This window comes from Alosa pseudoharengus, unplaced genomic scaffold, assembly GCF_046254945.1.
Source record: "Alosa pseudoharengus isolate Yale_2024_CS ecotype anadromous, Long Island Sound unplaced genomic scaffold, YU_APseudo_1.1 YU_APseudo_1.1_scf_3, whole genome shotgun sequence".
Classification (NCBI taxonomy): domain Eukaryota; kingdom Metazoa; phylum Chordata; class Actinopteri; order Clupeiformes; family Clupeidae; genus Alosa; species Alosa pseudoharengus.
Window position 1 is genome coordinate 41381272 of NW_027468718.1, and position 24490 is coordinate 41405761.

Here is a 24490-nt window from a genome sequence, read left to right on the forward strand (position 1 = left end):
CGGATCAATACGTATTCCCTCCCAGAGGGAGGGGCCGTGTGTCAGCAGCGCTGCTGAGGCGGGGTCTCCGTTCTTAGACAGTGATTGTATTATGCGCTTCACAATCCATTCCCTTTCTACACCATGTGCTAGCACCGGGCACTGATCTCAGCCCCTTCCTCAGTCTTCCAATGATGCCTTTACAACAGGTCGTTTTCATCAGAGAGGATAATACTGGCCCTGTCATCTCACTGTGTCCAGCACTACCCTGGTCAAGGTGATTGTAGTGTCACTTTGCTATTTGGAACACCCGGTCAAAAAAAAGTCCTTGAAAGCCAACACAAGTGTATGAGGGCTTTTTTTTATTTCACCTACAGTAGAGGGACTTTGACATTGAAATAAATGGGGTTTGCAATTCCCATGTCAGAACAGCAGTTTTTTAGAAGTGATTTCTTTTAATGTCCTCAGTAGCGCTGGGTAGCTGTGTAAAGTCCCTGCAGTGTAGGCACGGCTAATTTTCAGGTTCACTGCGCCTGCAATGATGTTGTAACCTGTGGAAATGGGCAACAGCAGGGGAAAGAGAGAGCTCCGACAGACAGAAAATTGGTCACACTGAGATTAAAACTCTTCCCGCATATTTTTTTTCTTTTTCTTTCACGAGACATTAAAGGCATCGAGGAGTTGTTTTAGGGAACAGACTATTTTTGGATAGTCCGACATTTCACGGAGAGAGACAAGAAGATACTATAGCTAATGACAGTGCTATTACCTTAATTTCTTCTGTTATTATACCGCTTCACCTCTGACTTCTCATATTGAGGTTAGGGTGTATTTGTGTTTTAGTATATTTACTATGTGAGCAAAGTGTTTTTGTCGTTGGTGATAAATTATACATTTTAGAAGTTCTCTTTGAGATTCGTTGTGGCCCAGGTACGCATGCTCTCCCCTCAGACTACACAGACCTCTCCCACTGAGGCACACAGAGGCAGTCTCTCGGGAGCCATGTCCCTGTGTGTGTGTGTGTGTGTGTGTGTGTGTGTGTGTGTCTGTTGGCTTATCAGCCTCTGGCCCTTTCAGTGAGCAGATCTTAAACGCCAGTCCTGCAACCCCCTCAAATCATTGTTCATGTAATTAAGATCACGCCATTGATTACAGGGGCCGGTTTTTTTTCATGCCATAAACTGAAATATATGTGACTGATTAACAAGTCATAATTGTGTGGCACTCATAAAAAGTCTCAAAATGAGTTTGGTAAAATGTGTTACAGATTTTGCAATCTGTACATGACTTGTTATTTTGCAAGCGTGTAGTGGGAGTGTCAGTATCAGTCATATTTGTTAGTTGTTTTCATTTGTATTTATGTATGCTACAGCATGTCATCATGTTCACAATATAAACAAAATGAATAAAGCAGCCTTACTGTGGTGCACAATCCATCTAGTGAACCTGGATAAGCTAAGAAGCTGTTGTATGCCATTTCGCTGATGATGGCAGGTGCCCATTTTACACCCTATTAGCAGAAATATTACATTTACGCAGTGCAATACAATTAAAGGAAAAACGCAAAAAACAAAGCAAATGCTTCATAATGGAGCTTTGAATAATTGAATACATTTCTTATGGTGGCTCATGCAGAGTTTTATTGGGATTGCTGAGCTTTCCGAGCGTGTTTTGTGTGATGATGAGGGAATTGTCCGCGGTAAGAATGTTGGGGTATTTACATGTTCTGTTGGGGTATTTGGCCATGACCAGATGAGAGCATTTGTTTGGAGTTCATTTAAGCGTTACCTCGTACTCTAGGTTCGGATGAATACTTTGGATCATTGTCCTGAAGGAATGTTCCCCCTCGGTCAAGGTTGAGCTCCTTGGCACCACTGACCAAATCTCTGGCCAAGACGGACTGGTACCTGGGTGAGCTCTACATTTCATTCTCTCCCAAAAACACAAGCCCTGGGAGGCTCACTGGACAAATCCAGCAAGAGGGGGATTGTTTTGCGTAAGATTTTTCCTCACAGTTTTTTTCCCCCTCCACTACACCAAATTGAAGCAGCTATGGGAACAAAGCAGTCAAAAGAAATCTCATCAAGTCTTCTCATGTGGCTCAGCTTTCTGATCCAGCTTGACAAAACCACCCTCCTTTTAGCAGAGCTGTGAATACCGCATGAGTTTGGCCCCTGCTTAAGCATTAGTCAGACATTCGAGCTAGCATGCCAGTTTGTCTAAGACACAGTCATCTGTGACTTTTTAATACCATTTGGATGAATTTCACTCTGGGCTATGCAAGGCCACCATAGCCTGGGCTGATAGTAGCAGAGAGCATTTATTTCTCATCTGGTATTTTAATGATCGCCTCTCGGTGTGATTGAGCTTGATGGCTTGTCACTTGCTTCTTAGTTTCATCTCTTTGTCACCATGCTTGACAAAAAGCATAGTAAGTTACCATCTCTACAGTGTATTTGTTTGCCATCTAGGCTCATTGGAAGTGGTGTGTGGAGGTGTAGAATCACTTTAATTCATACTGAAAGTCTGAAAGATAATTGTCACTACAAACACCAGAAATACATTTAGTTTTGCCTTTTTCTTTGAAGAGAATCATATGCTATATGCTAGAGTAAATCTGTAAGAAATCCAAGTATTTTTTTATTTTACATATACAGTATATCTGTACTCGGATTACTATGCACCAGATGTATGAACAACATTGGAAAATGTATTTCATTTTGTTTTGAGGTTCTTCTCCACAGTCCAACTGAGAGTGTTCTTAGAGCCAAAATTCTTTGACTGTTTTGCAGTGATCTAAATGCAGTTTGTATCTGAGAGTCTCTTTGAGATAATTGAAGCACTTTTGGAGGGTCTTCTGTAGAGGTTTCCATTGAGGCTGTGTTGATTTTGCAAATTAATTTGCACACTTATGATTTTCTGCCGTATATTCCGATATCAATGTGTGTAATGAAGGGTTAGAATTTTTGTCTGCCCAATTAGTTACTTTATTTGTATTAGTCATGATTTCTAACTCTCTAAACCACCCTACTTCTGTTGGTGTGTGTGTGTGTGTGTGTGTGTGTGTTGGTGGGTGGTTGTGTGTGTGTGTGATGTGTTATGTGGATGTAAGTGTAAGTTTAAGTGTGCACTTCTGTGAAGAGGGTCTGAAATAACCCTTAAACTTTTGATTAGCCAAGGTAAGCTGTATTTACCTTAAGGGATGGGGAATCTGTAACTTCCTGCATGGAAGATAATATATGAGGTAGCTGCACTTAGTACAATTACCCAGAGAACACAGCAGGGATGAGGGGACAGAGATCGTGACCACGAGCCTCTCGAAAATGCAGGAAGTGGAAGCTCTGAGCTTTTGTCATGCGCCAGCCGGCGTCTAAATCCATCTTCATAAATGAATCTTCACACAAGCGCGATAAAAGACAGATGAAAGGGAGGGATATTCACTTTCTCAAATGAAACGCATTCAATTTAAAAGGCTTAATTATAGTGGCGAGATTTTGACAGTCGATAATTTCTTTATTGTGGGGGCTCCACAAAAGATTTGGCTACCTGCGCAAGGACTTTGATTAATGGCGTTTTCAGCTGTTCTGGATTGACAGCTCTTATCTCCTGGATATCTGAACCACAACAGAGGCTATTCATGAGACACACAGCTGCCTTAAATGTATAGCCACTTTTATAGGGGCATAGACACAGTACTGTGAGGTCAACTGGCATACCGCTTATTCTTAGTGGCCTATAGAACTGTATTAGGTAACTTTCACTTTGTGTCTTAGGATAACATTCCGCATTACTCTGCACCCTATTAAAGTGTTCTGTGAGTGAACCCATTGGAGCATAAAAAGAATTGGGTCCTAAATTTGGAAAATTCTACGAAAAAAAGGACAAATCAAAACAAATGCTGCTTAATAAGGTACAATTGGAGGAGCTGAGACTGAAACATGACCCAGGGGATGACAGCGCTGAAGCTTTGGACCGCAGTGGGGGAAACCCTAATAATGGCCTGTCATAATCAGAACGGGAGTGCATAAAGAGCACATTGTTGTTCATCCAATCCGAGGCCGTCGCTTCCTTTTCATGCAGCAGGGGACGCATTGTGTGGATGTCCTCGTTGTTTGTGCTAGCCAAAGAGGCCGTTCCAAAAAAACAAGTTTTGCGGGCAGCTGTCTGGGCAAAGGGGCTTGCACACTGTCAGTCCTCATCACCTAGCCTAAGCTCTGCACCTCAGAGGATTTCACCGCAGGGCCCAAACACAATGGTTCAGTGAGGCCCAGTCAGGATGTGTGTAGATTTGGATAATTTTGTTCCCAGTCAGGATGTGTCTAGATTTGGATAATTTTGTTCCCAGTCAGGATGTGTCTCGATTTGGATAATTTTGATATAAATTTGTCTTGAACAGCACCACATTTTTTTACAAGGATGTGTGACTTCTTCTTCATGACTGCATCGCCCTCTGTTTCCACATTTTTTGCTCTTTTTTTTTTTGGATAGTTTTTATCCTTGGATGGGTGACATGTTTGCTTCATTAGAGCGGAGCAAAAAAAAAGGGTCCTCTGGGTACTTACTTTTACAAAGGCGTGAGAGGAACAGGAAGTGAAGTCGGGAGGGATGTAGGAAGGCTAGGGGTGAGGGTTTAAGAAGACCTTTGCATCTCTGGCATGCAAGTTTAGCTTAGGAAATTCTTTAATTTCAATTCCTCTCTCGGCTCCGCTGGAATACGTCAACGGCTGCCGGTTTTCCTTGGAGCGCCCTCTCAAGGATTATCTGGAATCAATTTTCCGAATTTATGTTATTCAGGGATGATGTCACGGTGCAAACCTGCAGCTCTCGTCCGTGAAGTTGGGGAGGATTGTAACTCTTGGCTCCGGAGCACATTTCCAAGCATTAAGTCCAAACTTATTTTCATCCCCCAAGAAAGTGTCACACATGGAGGAGATTAGAACTGGGAAAGGGACCGACCATAAGAGAAAAAATGTAAAATAGAAAAAAGAAAGCGAAATGAGAAAAAAAGGATCCCTTCCTCATGAAAGCTGAACTAACAGCAACACCTGCTTTCCATCTTATGGCACTTTGTCTTGAGGCAGTCCCCTCCTCACTGGCCTGCTGAGTTTAAGTGAAAGGCGATTAAAACCGTAATAGTCTGCAACTGAACTGTTAACATCTGAAGAGTCCTCTTTTTCCACCTCTCAAAGCGCTTGGTGAAGTTTGTGTGGCATGTTACTGATATACTGTATATATACACTGCGATAACAAGCATACTGAAACATGCCAATTGTGGAAGGAAATTGAAGGTGTTTGTAGAGCAAGAGCTGTTGTGCCCCAAATTTTATGTATGCTTTTGAATTTTCACATGCACACTCAATTTCACATGCTTCCAACCACCACCACAACTACTCAACGAAGTAGCTATTGATAATGCAAAATAAAATAGCACTGTTCTCAGGCGTTTGCCAGTTTCTGAGGTTTATGACTGCCCAGAATGTCTGCCACTCACTCAGGAGAGACTGTGTAAATTGCAAAACAGGACACAGCAGTTTGTCTGAGGCCTGGCATTCCATCTGGCGCGGAAAAGGTAATTGCATCTGAATTGCCTCATGTTTCTTTTCCTACAAACTCTATGGCTCATTGTACTCTTTGGTATCTGCTGTGATGCGTGTCATGTTTAGGAGTGTGCAAGCTATCCTCAAAACGGGGAAATTCTGGATGCTTTTGTTAGAGATAGTACTTATCTGGATGGCTCATTTCTCTGCAGAATCAGTGTGTGATATTGTCTGGTATGACTGGAATCATTCTTGTGAGATTACCCTTTAGGATTATGTCTTATTTTCAGTATAAAATGTTCTGTTCATAAAGATGAAGTATGGATTTCCAAGAATTAACATACACCATGTATTGGTTTTTACCTTCATCACTAAACCCTAAACTATTTGAAATCTCTACATGTCTGCTAAAGAAATACTGTTTTATTGTTGTGACACAGACCAGATCGTTCCCATAGAGTAGCTGACTGGAATTGATCTGGGTGCATCCTTTCCAGAGTCTATGGGTATATGCTCACATTTTCCGACTCGAGTACATCCACTTAAAGCCGAGTATACAGTGACTTTAGGGGTTAGGAGCGTATGGCATGGTATTTGCATTTAGTCGTTTAGCAGATGCTTTGGTCAGGATTGGCGATGGCGGACATTTTTATTATCAGTACTCCAGATCCCAGTTGACCCGCTGACCTTGGCGTTGCTAGCACTTTGCTCGAAGATCCCAGCTGCAGGACTCGACTGTAAGTCGATCTCTGTTGCCACCTCAGGCCCCCCAGGGAGGGAGATGTGATGTGTGCGGCACTGTTACTACTCCATGCTGCTGTTGCCGTGGCTGCTGCTGTTACGAGGCCCTCTGAGGGACTCCTGGCAGTAGGGGCCGTTTGGGAGGGCCACGCACGGAGGACAACTGGCAACATGGGACCGTAACAGGAGGGGACTCCAGATGGGATGTGATGGCGCCGTTTGTCAGGCAGATTGAGGCCAACCAAGCCTCATAGCTACCCCACCACCACCACCAACACCCTTCGCCTGCCCCTTTTCCCCTGCATTACGCTCTGTGCTGCTCTGTACAGTTGGAACCGGCCAAATCTTTCTGAGTTTGTCTGCCCTCGAACGCTCCCCGTGGCCCTTCTGTCGTTTAGCGCTTTAGCGCTCCACTGTGCCCTCACCCAGGATTACGCCATGTTAATACCTCTGAGTACCAGCGGCTAATGTTCGAATCCGCCGTGTGAAATAAGGCATGCACTTCAAGGGATTTCGTGTCGAATTTGAACTCTCAGAGCACCATTCTCTCATAGGGCCCCACACAGGAGCCCTGTATTTTTAAGGCTTGCCTGCTAGATCATGAGGCTTGCTGGCTTCTCAGATCTATTTTTGATGAAGCGATGGTGCGAGACTGCGGCTGCCAGTGTTGCTTAAACAGTGCGTGGAATCATGCTCCCAAATCACAGTTGTGTGCCAGCTGGAGAGTGGTGTTTATAGGTGTGATTTTGAGGACGTTTTAAGAGCTAATTATAGGACGATTCGATTTTTAGATGGCTAAATTACACAGAGAAGTGCCTTGGCCTCTCTGCTTGCATTAAATTGCTTTGCCGAGGCGGTTCTTCACAGGAGGCCTGCGTCGGGCTCATGTCTTTAGGCCTTTTAATACCACAGATCATTTAACATGATAAGTGTTCTTTCTCCGTGAATGTTTGAAACCATAAGTGACCTGTGTGCGAAGCGCTGGCATTTGGTTTTTAACACAATTATTTGCAGATGCATTGTTATGACTTGATTTGTAACAGGCCGCCCTGCCGTGGAAATTCAAATGTATTTGATTCACAACCCAGGACCTTTTCCATAAAAGATAATAGGAAATTTGAAAAGATCTGACTCTAGCAAGAAAGGGCACATTGAAAAGACAGCATCTGTACGAAAGATAAAGGGAAGATGGAGATTGAGAGATTAAAGCTGGCCTTATTGTCTCTCTGTCAGGTTGTCTGGTATCAATACAGCCATCTCCGGTTCTGTTGTTTGGCCCTCCAGCAGTCTCTCTCTCTTTTCTCTCTCTCTCTCTCTCTCTCTCTATCTCTTTCCCTCTCTCTCTCTCTCTCATTCTCCCTCTCTGCTGTCTTTATGGTGTTAGCCTTAGTGTGGGGCAGTGGGTATTGTGTTACATGTTCGGCCCTCCGACTGGAGGAAATCGCAGCGGGATTAAGCAGTTGTGCCACACCTGACACGGGTGATCATTCCAATCAACAAGAAACCCCCCAGGTCAGATGGCGATGACAAATTCCAATGCTGGTAATCTGAGCACTGTGGGGCTCAGCATGGTGAGGAGGTCCAGCCAGCGGTGGCACATATCCCAGCCCTCCCAAAAGACTCGTCCTACTGCATATGTGCCAGAGCTCTCAAGGCAAAGAGGTGTGAAAAGTAGCTAGCAGCAAGGACAGGAAAGAGATAGAGAGAGAGAAAGAGAGAGAGAAGGAGAGACACGGAGAAAAGAAAGAGTGCAGTAGAAGGCCAAGGAAACACCAGAGAGAGAGAAAGCAATAGAGAGAGAGACAGAGAGATTTAAGGAAAGGGAGGGGCGTGCTGGTTGAAATTGAGAGGAATTGAGCAGAGAGGGGACAGGCGGTGCACATTCCTCCGTGTTTTGATCTCTAATGTGCGGAAGAATCCTGTCAGGGCCAACAGTGAGTGGTTCCGGGACTCTCCCAGTGAGGTATGGAGACTGAGCTGGGCTTCATTAATGCAATGTGTATGCCATCTCTCATTTAGGGGCGCTGTACGACACCAATTGATTTGATATTGTCTTGCATGTCTGAGGCAAATTGCGGCGGGCTGGAGGAAATTGCTCTCAAGGATGGCTGCCTTCTGGGAGGGCTCATTCCTGAGATGCAAAAAATGTCCGAAATGAAGAAGTAGACCAATGATTAAATATATATGATTCAAGAACGCCTGTGCTTTTTAGAGGTTTATTTCAGTGCTGCGCAGATGTACATTTCCACAGCCCCATGCTGTGGAACTGTATGACTTATTAATATGCTCTTGGAAGGTGTGGGTGGTTTTCTGTGTCTCTTGAATGCCAGCCAGCCGAAGTGCAGACATGGTTGATCTCATAGTAAAGGTCTGTGCCATGATTGCGATGGTGTTGACTCTTGGGGTAGTGCAGCTTTTTTTTTTTTCTTGCCATTTTGCCTCAGCTATTGTTTAATCAGATCAAAATTGCCTCAAACGCTTTCGTGCATGACTTGTTTTCATCGGTAAACACGGAGCAGATTTTCATCCGTCACCCTCTGAAGTTCAAACATGAACACTGTGATTAAGCAAAGTCAAAAGACAAACAAACGCTCCATTTATTCCTGCCGTTCGGCGCGGCGCAGGCCAAACACTCTGCCCTTTTCGCGCAGCGCTGCGACGACTCCTCTCTTAGCTACCGAAATGAAATGTCTGAACATGTGTTTTCAGCATGACCCTTGAATGTATGCGCGGCATGTGTTTAAACGGTGAAATAAATGTGCGCAGGAAGTCATCACACATGATTTCAGCTCCGCCGCTCTGGTTCTGTTGCTAAAGAACACTATGCAGCCTCAAATCTCAATAGTACGAGTCCTGGTATGGTCCATTAGGACACAAAGCAAACTCTTTCCACAGGGCAGGCTCTGTTTGTATTGGACACCTCCTACACTGCAAACATGTGATAGTGGCTGATATCTTGCGGAGCAAAGATACTCAATAATACCGTGGTGCACCAAGAGGTTTGTCTTAGAGTGATTGGAATCTTTGAAATTATATTGTGCTTTCTATCTCTATCCCCTGTTGACATTTTTCATTCATTCCAATTTCACTGTGCCCATGGACAAATAGGTTTTGCCATTTTGAATAAGCCAATTCGCCAGTCTTTAGGCTCCTTTCTAGCATATAAAAGTTCAGACAAAAATTAACAAATAACTATGTATTTCTTTGAAGAAAATTACTTCATGCGCAAACTCCATGCACAAACTCCCTTGGCTCATTCCAGTGGAATTTTAAGGTTAAGGAAAGAAAATTATGTGAAATTAGACATTTATATTTTGTCTGAAGTGCTTCCTCGTCGCACTAAAGCACGTTTCATAATTCATGAGAGACCGGATATTCAGGACACTCGCTGGGTTGTTGAAATGCTTTTGGCCTCGCTGGCATTTCTCACATTAAATGGCCCAGCTATAGTTCTCGCCTCTCTGTATTCCGAAACTCCATTAATCCATATCCTGGGCAGCTACACCTGAAATCTTAAATGGATATAATGGGATGGATTATAGGCACCTGTTTTATCTTAATTACATCTGGCCACCTGACACTTGGATAATTGACTCCGTGCAATAAGTCTGGTAGGAGACACATGGCCTCATGCTGCCTGTCTATGCCCTTGTCTGTGGCCAGTCTCCCGGATCCCCGGAATAAAGAAAGTTATTTATGACGCCTGTGATGGCCTCTGGGCTTGCTTATGGTGGCTGAAGATATTAAGTGTGATGCCACTGTGTTCGCACGTACTATATTATCCTGGACAATGACAAGAGGCTAAACAAGTGCTTAGCTCAGCAGTGCTAAATTAATGCCGGTGACATCACCATGGTTGAACGATCGCATTAAACACTGTTGTAGTTTTAACATGGCAAACGGTCAAAGTACTTACACACTTGCGATTGAAATAGGAGATGTCCTGCTGTGCAGTTTGGGAATGTAAGGCAACATAAATTGTAGTCAGTGGAAAATATCCCCAAAATGTACGATTATTTATAGGTACTCCTTAGCTTTGCATGTCGGTGTAAACAGAGAAAGGTTAGAGCGATATTGCCTGATGGTAACACAGGCGATCTGTTAAGTGATCGTTCGTTGTAAAGCTCGGCCTTTCCAGTGCCTGTAACCAGAGCTGGGGACAGTTCACAGCTGCCGAAATGCAGCATGCAGGCGGCACTGTCCCCATGACATAAATCACATCATCAGGTCAGTCTAGGCGAGTGATAACCCTTGCAACCTTTCCAGCCCACAGCCCCCCATATCCCACCCCCACCCTCCCGCTCCACCTAACGGCAGTAATATTTAGCACAGTGATCAGGAGGACAGAGCTCAGAGAATTATACGTTGCCTTTCTCCGAACACTCTTTCCTGAAAAGACAGGGTCAACTGTGGGAACAAAAAGGACCACGTCACACTGCCGTGGAACTAAACACATTGTTGCCCCTAATGGAATACCTAGCAGGGCACAATGTAGAGCCTACTAATATGACACAGGTCTATCTTTGGCTCCTATTGGCGCAGATGAACTTCATTTGTTCCTTGAAGTACACTAAGCGTAAGCATTGACTTTCATGAGACGAATGGCCTTTATTAGCGTGCCTGAAGGTAATTAATTTCCATTGTGAGACGATTTGGCCGCCTTTGGGTGGCCCGTCCTTTTTATCCTCTCCGCTCCTCAGCTGTCTCTCTCGATGCGGTACAAGACGAGCCGAGCTGGTCATCCTCCCCCGGTTGTAAGCCGCAGGATTTACACACCATGTGCAGTTGTATTCTTGGACCCCAGACCCTTGCTCCAGTCACAAGCTCCAAAGTATTTTGTCAAGTAATATGATCGTCGAGCATTCTGTCTAATTTCTCTCGAAATGTTCCCGGCGGAAACCCAACACCCTCGACGAAAGGCTTTGAGGTCTGAAAAAGCCATGGTTCAGAGACATGACCTCTACTCTGCAGTCACATTCAAACTGTGGTATTGACTCTCTGTAGGCTACTCAAAGCGCTCCCAAGAGGGGGCCTGAGACAGGCCAAATGGATGCACTTGCTTCGCCCAAGGAATTGTCTCAGCAGCCGCCGCCAGTGCTACTGTACTGAATTGTGCTGTGCTGTTGTGCCGGTTGTCGCCAGAGAGGCGGCGATTACCTCAGCGCATATTTGCCCCACACATCGGATGGCAAGCGGTTCACATTACCGTCTGTCAGCACGCAAGGTTGCACACGCAGAGTTTGGTTTACATCGCACCTCATACCTCCTGCTGATCTACACCCTGAACTCGGTCCTATGGTGCGTTTGCTGTCTGGAGCCCATGTTGACACAAACATTCTTGCCCCCCGACCTTCCCCCCCTCACCCTTTACCTTGCACTCTCTCTATCTCTGTCTCTTTCTCTTTATATCTCTCTCTCTCGTTACTTCCTGACGCCCGTGTCCTGTAACATTGTTTCATCGGGCCAGCCCCCTTTAGCGCTCACGGACCATGCACACAGTTAGGGGGCTTGGGCTGCTGCGGCTGATTTACGAGATCCAGATTCCTCGCAGCTGAATCAGAGCCAGGTGCACCGTACGTAAAAGCTGATTGACTCATATTCAATGTGTACTCCCAGACAATAACACTGCGCTCTGTCAATTTTGCAATTTCAGATAAAGAAGTACATTTTTTTTGTGTATGTGTATATGTTTGTCCCTTTTACTCCATGCTTCTCCGACATCAGAATCACGTCAGAGTGACCTAGTTTTCTTTTTTTTCCCTCTTTCTCTCTCTCTCACTCTCTCTCTCTTTCTCTCATCAAGCGTTCCGCGCTGCTCACTCGGTTGCTCGCTCTCCGCAGCTGCCAACAGCACGGTTCTCTCTCTGTCTCTCTCTCTCTCTCTCTCTCGCACACTCCCCTTCTCTCCTTTGTTTTTTTTTTTTGTTTGAGGGAGTCTCGCTCTCCTCGATCTCTCCCTCCGCAGACACCCTCCGCTCCCTACAGGCTTCAGTCGCTCTTCCGTGCGCGGTCTTCCCGTTCTCTCTCTCTCTCGCTCTGTTTCTGTCTCTCTCTCTCTCTCGCTGCTGCGTCGGAGCCGTGCGAAGCTGAGTGAACAGGTCAGCGGCGGTGCTTTGCTGAGGTTTACTGAGGATATCTCCCTCCTGCTCTCCGCAAGCCCGGCTCAGACCTTACATGGTCCAGTCATGCTTTTGGGTGAGTAGTGCAGAACTGTGGGCCATTGTTTTTTCTGTGACTGAGGACAGTGCCTTTGACTGCATGTTTCTTTCCTCCAAACAGTGGGTTCAGAGGCTATGGTCCTGATATTCGTCTCAATATGTTTTGGTACTAAGCACTGTAAAGATAGAACTGGCTAGACCCTGGAGTGTCATATACTGGGTATGTGAGTGTGTGTATGTGTGTGTGTGGTTGGTTGGGTCTGCGCTGTTAAAAGGTTTGGTATTTATGCTGTTAACTGGACTTCAATAGGTTCCAAAAAGCTTGAAAGGCTTCATCAAGGTATGGCTTATGTTTTGTGGTGTCATCTCAAAAAAAATAAAATAGAATTGAGGCGGTTTAGACGTCACACCACAGTGTTCATACACACAATTTAGTTTGAGCTGGTTTTTGAAAGTTACAAGTTCTGGTGTAGCATGGCATCAGTGTTAAATTGCAGGAACAATTCTGAAATGCTTCTGCTTTGTTGTGAATGTACCTTCACAAATGAGTGTGTTATATTTCCTCTACTTGTGCAGCCTGGCATAGTAGCAATTCAACTTTTATGTACTTATTCTCACTTCTTGTAAAATGGCAAAATGTGTGTGCACACATCAGTGAAAACCCATCACAGAGATTTTGCTTGAAGATACAGGAGCTGGTTTCCTTGACTGGTTGCGCAAAGACTCCAGGTGCGTCACCGGAAATCCTCTGAAAAAAAATGCATTTGTGACCAGAGAGTTCCCATTCTGTTTGCCTTTCTGTTATCTGTGTGCAGATGATGAAATACTCAGGGAAAAGCACTCACATTTTACAAACATTGAAGTTTAAACATCCCCCTATAAGCATACAGGATTGGTACCGACGCTCCCTTGGGGGAAAAAACACCATTTCTTGAGACAGTGATGTGTCATGTGGGCGCGTTGACTAATCTCCCTCTTCTTAACTAGTGTGCGATTATGCTGAAAGTGTTGGCCTGGGAGCCTCTCTCCGAGGAACAACCCGTTGAATGAAATCATGACGGTACACCCTCGCTGAAGATAGTAAGCCAGAACTCAAAACACTTATGAAGAGCGTAAATGAGCAGGAATGCCCCCAGGGAACTGTTTCAGCCTGCCTTTGAACAGAGACGGCTGAAGCCCCGGTAGTGTTGCCAATGCTAGCAGCCACGGTTGTCCGCTCGGAACAGCACCCCGGGAGTCAGTTCCACCCAGTGACTTTGGGAACTTCATTAAGCTGCCAGCTCTCTTCTTGAGTGGCTCCTTTGATAGCAGGGGTTTAGTCTGGCTTCGGCAACGTCTAGTAGGGCTTTTCTTTTTTTTTGTCTGGTCAATAAGGAAGTCTAGGAGGTTTGGACATGAGACTTTTAACATTCAGCAGTGTTATGTGGTGGTGGTGGTGGAAGAGGGGGGGGGGTTCAGAGAAAAAAACACTGCCAAGTTCCTGATGAGGTGTTGTTTTTTTTTGGTCTTTCGCTTGACGTGTGCTGAATAGCAAATCAGCTTGATGAGCGTGTCGCTTGCAACAAGGCTAAATTTAAACATTAATTGTGTGCCTCCTTTCGACTGTCTGCCTGTGTATGCATCATTAAAGTTTAAAGGACGATTATGCGCCATTCCTTATTCCTCCAGGTAATGTGTTTCATTGATGGGTCATTTGCATAACCTGGTTCCTATGATCTGTCGTATATATCTCATGAAATATTAAAGCTTTCTGGTAGATTGTCTCTTTCTCTGTCGACGAGACTGAAGAAAATAAATGTATTATTTATAGATGGTATTTCTCGCTCCTCTCCCTTTGGTCTTCTGGTGCTATGTGCTGTTACTGGCCTGAGAATCCTGAGAGGAACTGAGAGTGACAATCTAAGACAAGCCTCAAAGACTATAACTTTGCTTTTTAACGACTTGAGGAGTCTGTTTGGAGACACAGTACGTACGTCATTACTAATGTCTTCAGATAGCAATGTTTCTAACAGACCTGACCGTTTCTATTTTCGTTGCCACTTCAAAAATTGTAAGTGCTGCGTTTTTTTGGCGGGGATAGAAAATAGACTTTGGTTAAGCTGCTCCGCTGCACTGCTCACAGGTCTGAGGCGTCAACAATCCAGCTTCTGCGGTGATGGTATTCTGGCTTGCTTGTTGTCGTTTGCCACTGGAGTGAAACAGCCATTTAGTCCGAGTGTCTAAAGTTCAGAGCCACTTGTACTAAGACTCACTTGAATGAAAAAAAACAAAACCACACCAGCCTGGCCAGCCCTTTTTTCCCTTTCCTCTTATCTGAAATTGTGGTCAAACTGCCATTATCCGATTGGCTGGAAGTAATCGTAATTGTGTGTGTTTGTAATAACACACAACTCTGTCAGCTGTAAGTGTGATAAATCTGACATTTATGAGCACTGACCCACACCTAGTACAGAAAGGGCGAGATGTTGCTCTATTGGCATGTTATTGTTAATGGTTTAATATTTGCATATTAATATCTTGCATCAAATACAGCTACCGTACTACATTACATTACCCCCCTCACCTCCAGCCCAATCCCTGTGCAGTTGTACCTGCACTTAATCTAATATGTGAGACGTTGCCTCGGGCCAAATAATAATAATTCACTGGCCTGGTCGATTTGCATGTACTCCAATGTGTTTCTCCTGGCTGAATATTTACGGCCATTACGTTTTGATATTTTGATAAAGCAATAGCAGTGAACAGTGAGTACATTTGGAGGTGGATAGTCGCTTAGTGCATTTAGCGCATTGTCCACCCACACAAAAGGGGAGGCTGATGCGTTTCTAGTGATTTGGAAGCACCTCTTGTAAAATTCTGAGCACATGTATTTTTAATAGAAACCTTGGGGCCTTGGGAAAGATCTGAGCCAGAGCTGAGGGCTATGGCTCAGCAAACATTAGCCTTTCTTAGACAAACAGACACAGGGCTAAATGCCATATCAGCTAGAGGCGCTATCTGTGTTCTGGAGAATGGGTTGTGTGTGTGTGTGGGTGGGTGGGGGTGGATTGGTGCTCTTTTTTTGCCATGCCTCTGTTTCGAATCACTGTAAGCGTAAAATGTGTTGTAAGTCTGTTGAGGGAAAAGGTGGCGTGGCAGAAGTACCCCCCCACCACTACAACAACCACAACCAACCAACCACTGCCTCCTCCATCACTGCCACCCCTCCCACTCCTGCTGTTCCTTGGTCTCCATGGCAACCGCAGAGCTGAAACAACAAGTGCAGCCCCTGGTAAAAATGACTTTATGAAATTAATTTGCACAGAGTGATGTATTCTGAGATGAATATGTTGATCCATGCTGTATCCATGATGGCTGGTGCTTGAGGGACAGTTCCTAGTCTTATCCGAATCTGTAAAAAAAAAGAAACATTTAAAAGCCTTCGGAAAGGTCTGCTGACAAACCGCATCTTTGTACCTATCTAAAGTAATCACAATGGGAACACTAATCCATTTCAGTTGAAATATTCATTAGAAGGACTTTGATATAAATAAAACATATTTTTGAACCTCTGATTATTTCTGTCATATCACAGTGGAGCAGTCATCGGTTCACAGTTTGATTGGTTATTTTCCACATATCACATTGTTAGGTTTGCTGTCAAACAGGGTTTGGTCTTAATGCTTTTAGCCACGCTGGCAAGACATCCGCCCTGCCTAAGGCGAAAGAGAAATTAACGTTTTAACGGTGTGGTTGTTACTGACCAGATATTGCTGATTTTACAAGTGACTGGATTTACTTATCAGCTTTCTTCACAACATTGTTGTTTTTCATCCATTAATTAATTTTTTGACTTGCACAGAGCTTATTTTTTTTTCTCTATATTTTTTGTTGTGCTTTGAATATCAAGAATGTTCAATTTACTGGTATGGATGCTAGAGCCATGGATGTAAGTGTGTCACACTCGCAGCACTCTTGAGTACACAGTATTGACAAGCTGTCAGCAGAGCTCTTGTTGTGAATATCCCTTACAGTGTGAGACCGGCTGTTTGCCACAGACAAAGCAGACTGCACGTCTTAGTGGGGCAACAGGATATATTTGGCCACGTAAACAAATGTTATTCAATGCTGACGTCTGTCCTCATTCTGATTGCAGACACCTTTATCAAAAGTTTTCCAAAGTGTATTGAGTCTCTCTCTGTATGTGTGCGTGTGTGTGTTTCCACCTAGTGTGCAGACTACTTAAGGTGCAAAGCTCCCCTGTCCTTGTCATCACCAACCCCCTCATTTCCTCAGCTGAAATGTACGACCAAAACTGTAGACTAGCACATGCAGACCATAGTGTCCACTGCAATGGTCCTGGCGATGACGAACTACGCAAACCTTTGTCGTCACTTTGGCAGCGCATCGTCGATCCACGTGGCCCGTGGAGTCGAGCGGCCTCTCGGCTCCTGTTAGCGGTCTTGACGGGGGAGGAACTCCAAAGGAAACCGGAGTGCTTTTTCATTTCTCTCGCATTGGACATGCACATTCCAGCGCAGCTCCCCCGGCAGCCCCCATTCCAGCAGCCAGCAGCTCCCAGGTGCAAAAGGGGATGAGGCTCATGATTGATTTCTTCAGTGCTCTTCTCTGCATTGTCTCACCGTCGTTACCCTCCCACAAGGCTCATAACACTGCCATCGCTGAGGAGAGAGAGCGAGAGGGAGAGAGAGAGAGGGAAGGATGGAGGGAGGGAGGGAGGGAGGAAGGGAAAGAGAGGGAGAGTAAGGGAATAGGGGAAAGAGTGAGAGTGAGGATGGGATGTTTCCATCCCCATTCTGGATTCAGACAGGCTTGGTTTTGACAGCTGTGTGTGTGTGTGTGCTTGTGTGTGTTCGTGTGTGTATGTGTGCGTGTGTGTGAGAAAGAGAGAGAGCATGCGTGTTAACTTTTGGCAGCGGCGCTGACTTCCCTGCATCTCGTAAACATGTGAACACGTGCACTTGGCCTCCAGCCCCCCCCCCCCACCACCACCACCACCATCACCACCACTGATTCTCCTCCTCCTTCTCTCCCTCCCTTTCTCCCTCCCTCCCACACCTTGTGCAGGTGGATTGAGTCACAATGTCTGTGAGTCACGCACACAAGCACAGATAAACTTGGAGCGAGAGGCGTGAGAGAGAGAGAGAGAGATAGATGTGCTACCCACTCTCTGCTACAGCATGCTGTGGTGGAGGGAACAGGCTCCTGAGCCACAGCTGTGTATCTGTTCATTTGGTACCCCGTTTGACACCATCACCATGACATGCTGATCACACAGATTCTCACCTCATTCACAGATCCATTTTAGCACATACAATATAGACTTTTCAAGCTGTCTAGCTCCAGAACTCATTTTGGGCCGTGCTGTTGCACCGTGGGCCGTGCTGTTGCACCGTGACTCCGTCTCTCTGCGCACTGCTGAAAATGTTTGTGTAATTTCCTGATGTGCCGCTGTTAAAGTGGCACTGACTGACTGGAGTGGGAGGCTCAGAGACATTATTGTCATTGAGAGTGAAAGCATCAGTACGGAACAGTTCATAAATGCAGCACTCTTTCACAAGCACTTGAACCTTAGGGACAACCCCCCCCCCCCCCCTTCGCCTCCCGTCCATGTAAAAAAGTAAGAGTTTCCATCTTGCAAAGATGCCTTCATGGTCACATGTGTTTGACATTAATGGGCCCTGAAAAACACAAATTGCTCACAGACAGCAGGATTCTCCACACTTGTTTAAGTAGGGATTATGCCAGCCTGTGTTTAAAAAGCCCCCAAAGTTAAGTTTGGCCCGAGCTTTCCAGCGCGTTCATAAAGACGATAATGACGGATGAAATGATAATGCGTTCTGCACAGATGCTTCCTGGCCATGTCTGATGTTGCCCAGACAGATTATCCTGTTCTGTGTATGGCCTGGCTGCATGTGACATGCCGCGAGACTCGGAAAAGTCGAGTTCTGCACCGGGTGTGGTGCGGTTGAGCTCCGTCGGGATGCTCCATCGCTCAGCTGTGCATGAAATCTCAGTCTTGTGACCGGCGAGTGCCCCTTGCTTAATTGTAACTGGCCCGTTGCATCACCTGCTCTGGAATTCTCCTGCACAAGGACGTGAACTTATTGTGTGCCCTAATTTAATTTTTGTCCCCAACCGGCATCGTCGTCAGATGATTTGTATTAGGGGAGAACAAACTCTGTTAGCAAATTGTGTTTAAAAAGCACAGAGTAAGCCTGTTCTCTATCAGACCTGGAGCGCCGAAGCAAGAGGAATCTGCATTTAAATTGAATTTAGAGACATTATTAGATTTTCCTGAAATAGCGTGTGGCTATGCATGTGAGCGTGTGATGTTGTCTTCATATAGGCATGACGGAAAAAAACGGAACGGCTCACACTGGGGCGGCTGTGTCGCGCTAAATGGTCTCATACCTCTGCAATCATCACAATGCCTAAAGAGAGTGGCCTGTCTCATTACCCCTGTGGCGAGCTTAGTGGGGACAGCTGATGTCTTGCGTCCAAAACCCAGAGAGAATGTGTCCGCTCCACGTCGCCGATTAAGCCCCTGCATTTCTCATGCGTAAACCCCTCTAAGCCAAGCTTCCAATTGTAGCTATTTTCAGACTACCCACCATTTTACTTTTTAATCTCTTCTTTCCCTTTGTTTTTTTTGGTTTTCTTTTTCTTTTTTTCTGACAGGGGGGTGGGGGTGGAATGTCTGTGACCCTACAAAACCTTTGCCTGTTAGCTGGTTACCATGTTACTGTACAATATTAATTGGGCGAATGACCTAGAAAAGGACAGCCTCTGTAAGATATGGCCATTATCCATTCACCAGTAAACAGATGCGCATGCCTTTTAAACAGGCTCAGATTAAGTATTTATACTTGGCTTCCCAATTTGGAGGCGCTAATCACACTGCACACAGACCAACTTGATAGTCATGTAAAATAAATGAGGAAGGATGGGGGGACTAATAAGCTCTTGGCCTCTATATTATCTGTTCCCACCCTTGTTAACAGTTCTTTGGACGAACTCAGAGGTTCCTGATAAGTAACGTCAGTCCACATGTTAAACAATATGGCGTGCTGCAAGACGACAAACACTAACTCATTTTCTCATCAGTCACTCTGTTCGCATGGTGTAAACACACCTGCTCAGATAATGAAGTTCCAAGTGTTGAATGACCGTGCTCTCGGAATAGCGGTGTTGTTAGGAGCCCCGTCGAATCACACGGTTCAATATGTCTCACACTGTATTACTTCTGGCTATTCTTATCCCAGCCGTAACCCTTCCAGTGTGTAGGCAGCGGCGACGCACACAGAGATAGCTATGTGAAACACTATCCCCCGCTCACTAGTAGAAAGAGTTTGTGTCAAAATTAGACGATGATGCGAACAGTTCAAATGAAGCCCTTAACGTTGCTGTTGACAAGACTTTATTCCATGTTCCCTCTTCGCATGTTCTCTATTCCCAGTTTTGTAATGCAGATTTCAAACAGAAGCATCGGAAGAGAGAGCTGGAATGTCCCATAACACTGTGACATAATGTTTCCCGCAGGATTCTCCCTGGTATCTTTTGTGTGTTGGAGTGTTCGGTGCCACCAGAGGGTTAAAAGCTGAAATGAATGTGCATCCTAGCAGAGCGGATTGAAAAACTACTATCCTGGGGCAGCTGTGTGCTCACTTAATCCCAAACATCTGAGGACTTTCTTTCTTTCGCCATAGGAAATTGTCCCCAATCTGTCAACAGGGAAAATTTCTTGGAATTCAAAAGAGTTCTCCTGTTGTTTAATTCTTATAAAAAAAAACTGAATTTACGGCAGAGATTTACTCCACTCGTTAGAGATGGATTCTCCTTTGCCAGTAGTATTAACGGCCCATGTAAATACAGTATGAAGTTATGACCACAGCATCTTGCTCCTTTGTACAAGGGGTAAAGAAACACAGTTTTGTAGGAATAACATGACCCAGTAGTGAAAGTGTTTTTTCAAGATTCTCACCCAGGACTTCACTTGAGGAGACTCTCCGGAGTTACTAAATATTGTTCTTGGATCATGTTCAAAATTGGGAAGGGTCTCTAATTCCCCCTCCCTTAACAGCTAATTACTGTAAAAAAAAAATTCTCATCCTTTTAAAAAAAAAGGCTGCCATTGAAAAGCTATTTCGGGTACCCTAGAAACGTGTAATTAGCGTTGAAATCAGTAATAGCATGATGGCGCGGCCAGTTGCTTTTCCATCTGGCACGATCTTATAGTTTTCAGGAGCGTTTAGCCATTGAGCGTTTGAAGGCTGAGATTAGTGCTGAAAGGACACCTGAGCATGCTGTGACGGAGCATCAGCCCCGCTTTGTTTCTTTTTTTCATCCTCCCACCAAGCGATGCAGTAGAGGAGGCAGGTGGATTAGTGACCAGCAGTGTCCCGTTGTGTGACCAGAACAAGCACATACGCACAAACAGACACACACACACAGACACGCATACACACACGCATACACACACATACACTGTCACTCACTCACTCTGTCTCTCTCTCTCTCTCACGCACACACCCACACATGCATGCACACGCACACACACACACACACACACACACCTACATACATACACAAACACATACACACAAATACACATGCACATTCTCTCTCACTCTCTCACACACACATGTACACGTACACGCACACACACACACGCACACGCTACCAGGCTCCACCTGTGTGTCTGTTTCCAAAGTGAGGAATAGCGCGACTGGGAGCCCACCTGCTTAATGTTGAAGCCTTATATCCACCCCCAGTGCTTCTTCACCCAGTACCCCACCCCCCACCCCCTCCTACCCCTGCCTGCCTGCTTGTGTGGGCCTGAGTGGAAACTTAGTGACGCCCCAGCTGAACTCAGCTTCACACACTCCCACCTGCCAAGGCTCTCCGTCTCTCCCTTCCTGCCTCTCTCCCTGTCTCTCTCTCTCTCCCTCCTCACCCTCTCCTCTCTCTCTTCCTCCCTCTCTCCCTCTCTCTTTCTCTCTTTCTCTCTCTCCCCCTTGTTCCCCCCTCTTTTTTTTGGTCACTAGCAGAACTGCAGTGTGTCTCGCTCACTCACGCAAGGCCTGGCCATTCCCCCTCTCTGACAGATTTGTGGACACTGTAATACGCTTCCAGTGGACACTCCGGCACATAAATGTTCCAAGGGGAATAAAACACAGAAAAATGTTCAGATGTCCAGTTTGCTGCCACTTTTTCCACCCAAAATTGAACAAAGGCCAGATGTCAAGACGTACAATGGATGTGCTCTCCGTGTGTTGCAAGTGTAAACATAAATTCTGATATATCAACAAAAAAATATCCCCTTTCGTTGGTCTTCATATGCTACTAGCTTGATTTACTGTATGTGGAGTATGAATTTAGAGCTTTAAGGATGACGCACAGCCTTTCCCCTCTGCAGAGTTTTTCTTTGTTATCCTTCCTGCCACGTTTGCAGCCCCACGTGTACAACTGCTCCCCTGCCTCCTCCTCTCCTCCTGCCTAATTGATGGAATGTTTTGGACTGCAGAAAAGTCAAGTGAAGGAGAATTCTTATTCATTTCCACAACATTAAATGGATTCTGTTGACTTTCTCTGCAGGGTTATTCACTTTATCTTTTCGGTTAGTTTTCCCTGTTTTTTTTTCCTTTTGAAGTGGTTTGACCTTTCACATATTTCACAGATACCAGGCCCCAGTGCTTTGGATTAAAGTTCTGCCTGAGGATCTCTTTGTCAAAGCCTAATTAAGTGACCAAAGACTGTATAAAATGAAATGATAAGCTGCCATTGATGTTGGATTTCTCCTCGCTTCTACCGCTCCCGTCCTCCCTCTCACTTTTCGTCATTTTCAACTTTTCTTGAGGTCAGCATGAGAATTTTACTCTGCCGGCTGATAAGTCAAGTCAAGTTAAGTCAAGTCAAGTCACTTTTATTTATCTATGCATTTTTGTATGCACAGAGTGCAACCCAATGTGCTCCACATACAAGACATTGACACACGGGCATACATAAAAAGCGGCATGTCTCGTCTGCATACCGTAACCTAGTAACAAAGGTAGGGGGGTGGGGGCGGGGGGTAGTGGCATCGGGTAACCTTTGCAAAGGGTGCAATTTGCCGGTGTGTGGTATTTGATTGTATTTGATTGTTGGCCACAATCAGTCTGGAGTGGCCAAAGTGGCGAGGCAGGGAAGGGTGGGGCAGCTTGCTCCCTGGGTGGGTGTCCTGGTCCACCCCCTCCCCATACGACGGAAATGTCACGGACCGCTCAGCAGCTGCTTCTACCACCTCCGCCATCACTGCCGTTACCACGACAACGTGGGCCTAGCGTCTCCAGACGGAGCGACAAAATAGCAAGGCACTCAAAAAGAAAAAAGAAAACGGGCCTTTTAGCCACTTGTAACGCTGTTTGTGACAGACTGCAAATTTGACCCCCAAGCCGCCACAACTCTCACATTCCCTGCCAGCCAAAGTTAAGGGCAGCGGAAGTTAACGAGCGAACCAGGAAGAGTGAAGCGGCTACCTGCAGGGCGTTCTCATTTCCAAAGCGGAGCCCACGGGCCCCGCTGTCTAGATGATGAAATGGACATGAAAGAGACGCTGGAGGAGGTCAGGCTGATTTGAATGCCGTCAGTCTTTCACTCAGTCAACCTCCTCCTCCTCAGTCTAACTCCCTCCCTCACCCTCCTGCCCCCCCCCCCCCCCCCCCCCCACCTTATATTTTCACTCTCGTTTGTGCTGGTCCGGAGAAGCAGTGACCGATTGTGACTCGAGCAGTGTGTACTTACCAACAGAACCGTATATGGGTTATGCCACAGGATTCTAGAACAATAAAGATTTGATTACTCACCGCATACATACATTTAAGTTTGTGTTAGTCATTGCGTATGTGTGTGTGTGTGTGTCCACATTTCTTTACTACAGGCTGGGAGTTAATGTGGAGATAACTCAACACCCAACAGCTAATCAGAGTGAATTGCAATCCGGTCATTTTGGAGCCGATCGTTGCGGACGTGGGGGGGGGGGCATAATTTTCAGGCACGATAAGACCTTGCTCCGCTCAAATGAGATGGAGCTCATTATGTGATCTCTGCAACAGATGTCTGGAGCTGAATTCTTGGCATGGCGTGGCTGTTTTCATGGAAAACCAATGACACATCCCACCCTACACGCTAATCTCATGGCGAAAAGGGCCGTGCCGTGGCTGTGTGGCCTGCGTTGCTATAGTTGCAGTGGGAGATTGATTAAATGCAGCCGTGTGCCGTGGGTGGTTCAGGCCCCCCATCGTGGGTAGTTTTGATCCGACATTGTTTTCGTGTTGTTACGGCGGCGAGCAAGGCTCCGTTAGACTGCTTGTGGCAGATTGGAGAGTGTTTTGTTCGATGATGTTTTTCTTTTTCGAGAGGTTAATTACTATGACAGCAGTACACTACGGCAGATAAATGGGACTTTGGTTGGCTTTTTTTCACCCTCCTTTCATCCTCACCCTGCCTTGGCGTCTAAACAAGCTCCCCTTTTTTATTGACGAGTTTCAACGTTTTTTGTTGTTGTTGTTGTTGTTGTTGTAGCTTGCTTGCTCTCTCTTGTGATTTGGCCAAGCTTTTTCTCTACACTTTCAAAAACCCAACAGTGAATAATTTGGAATAATGCAGTTATCCCCCTACTCCCCTCTTAACCCTTAAAGGTGTAGGTTTTTGAACATTCTAAGTTCCGCAACAATTGAAGGTTCTAAAATTCTATGTTGAATTCAATGAACCCAGATATTCTTTAGAATGTTAATTTCCCAACATTCCCGTCACACCGGTGTGACGGTACTCCTTTAAGGGTTAAGTGATCCTCCAACATTGTCCCTGTTGCCCAGGTAACCAGCATTACCTAAATTAGACCTGCACCCCGAATATTGATACGAGTTTACAGCAAGCCAATAGTGTAGCTATGCAGTCCTCTACAACTGCATCCACATCAACTGGATGCTATTGGTACAGAACTATATAGTCTTTCTCAGATGGGCTTCTCAAGCATGTGTGCATGTGTTTATGTGAAACAAGTGCTCTAGCCCTGAATGATCAAGGCACTATGTG

At 45.4% G+C, this 24490-nt stretch overlaps 1 protein-coding gene across 3 annotated transcripts in view; it reads left to right on the forward strand.

The window, feature by feature from the left end:
* The window catches only part of znf385b (zinc finger protein 385B), an 82840-nt gene that overhangs the window by 31804 nt on the left and 26546 nt on the right, over positions 1 to 24490 (forward strand). Inside the window, exon 1 of one of the 3 annotated variants that reach the window (XM_076264279.1) lies at positions 12316 to 12452. The exons of the other annotated variants lie outside the window; for them this stretch is intronic. Within the exon in view, the coding sequence (XP_076120394.1) occupies positions 12443 to 12452 (10 nt within the window). The 5' untranslated portion in view covers positions 12316 to 12442. Of the gene's footprint in view, positions 1 to 12315; positions 12453 to 24490 lie in introns of those variants that run through there. 3 annotated transcript variants of the gene reach the window in all.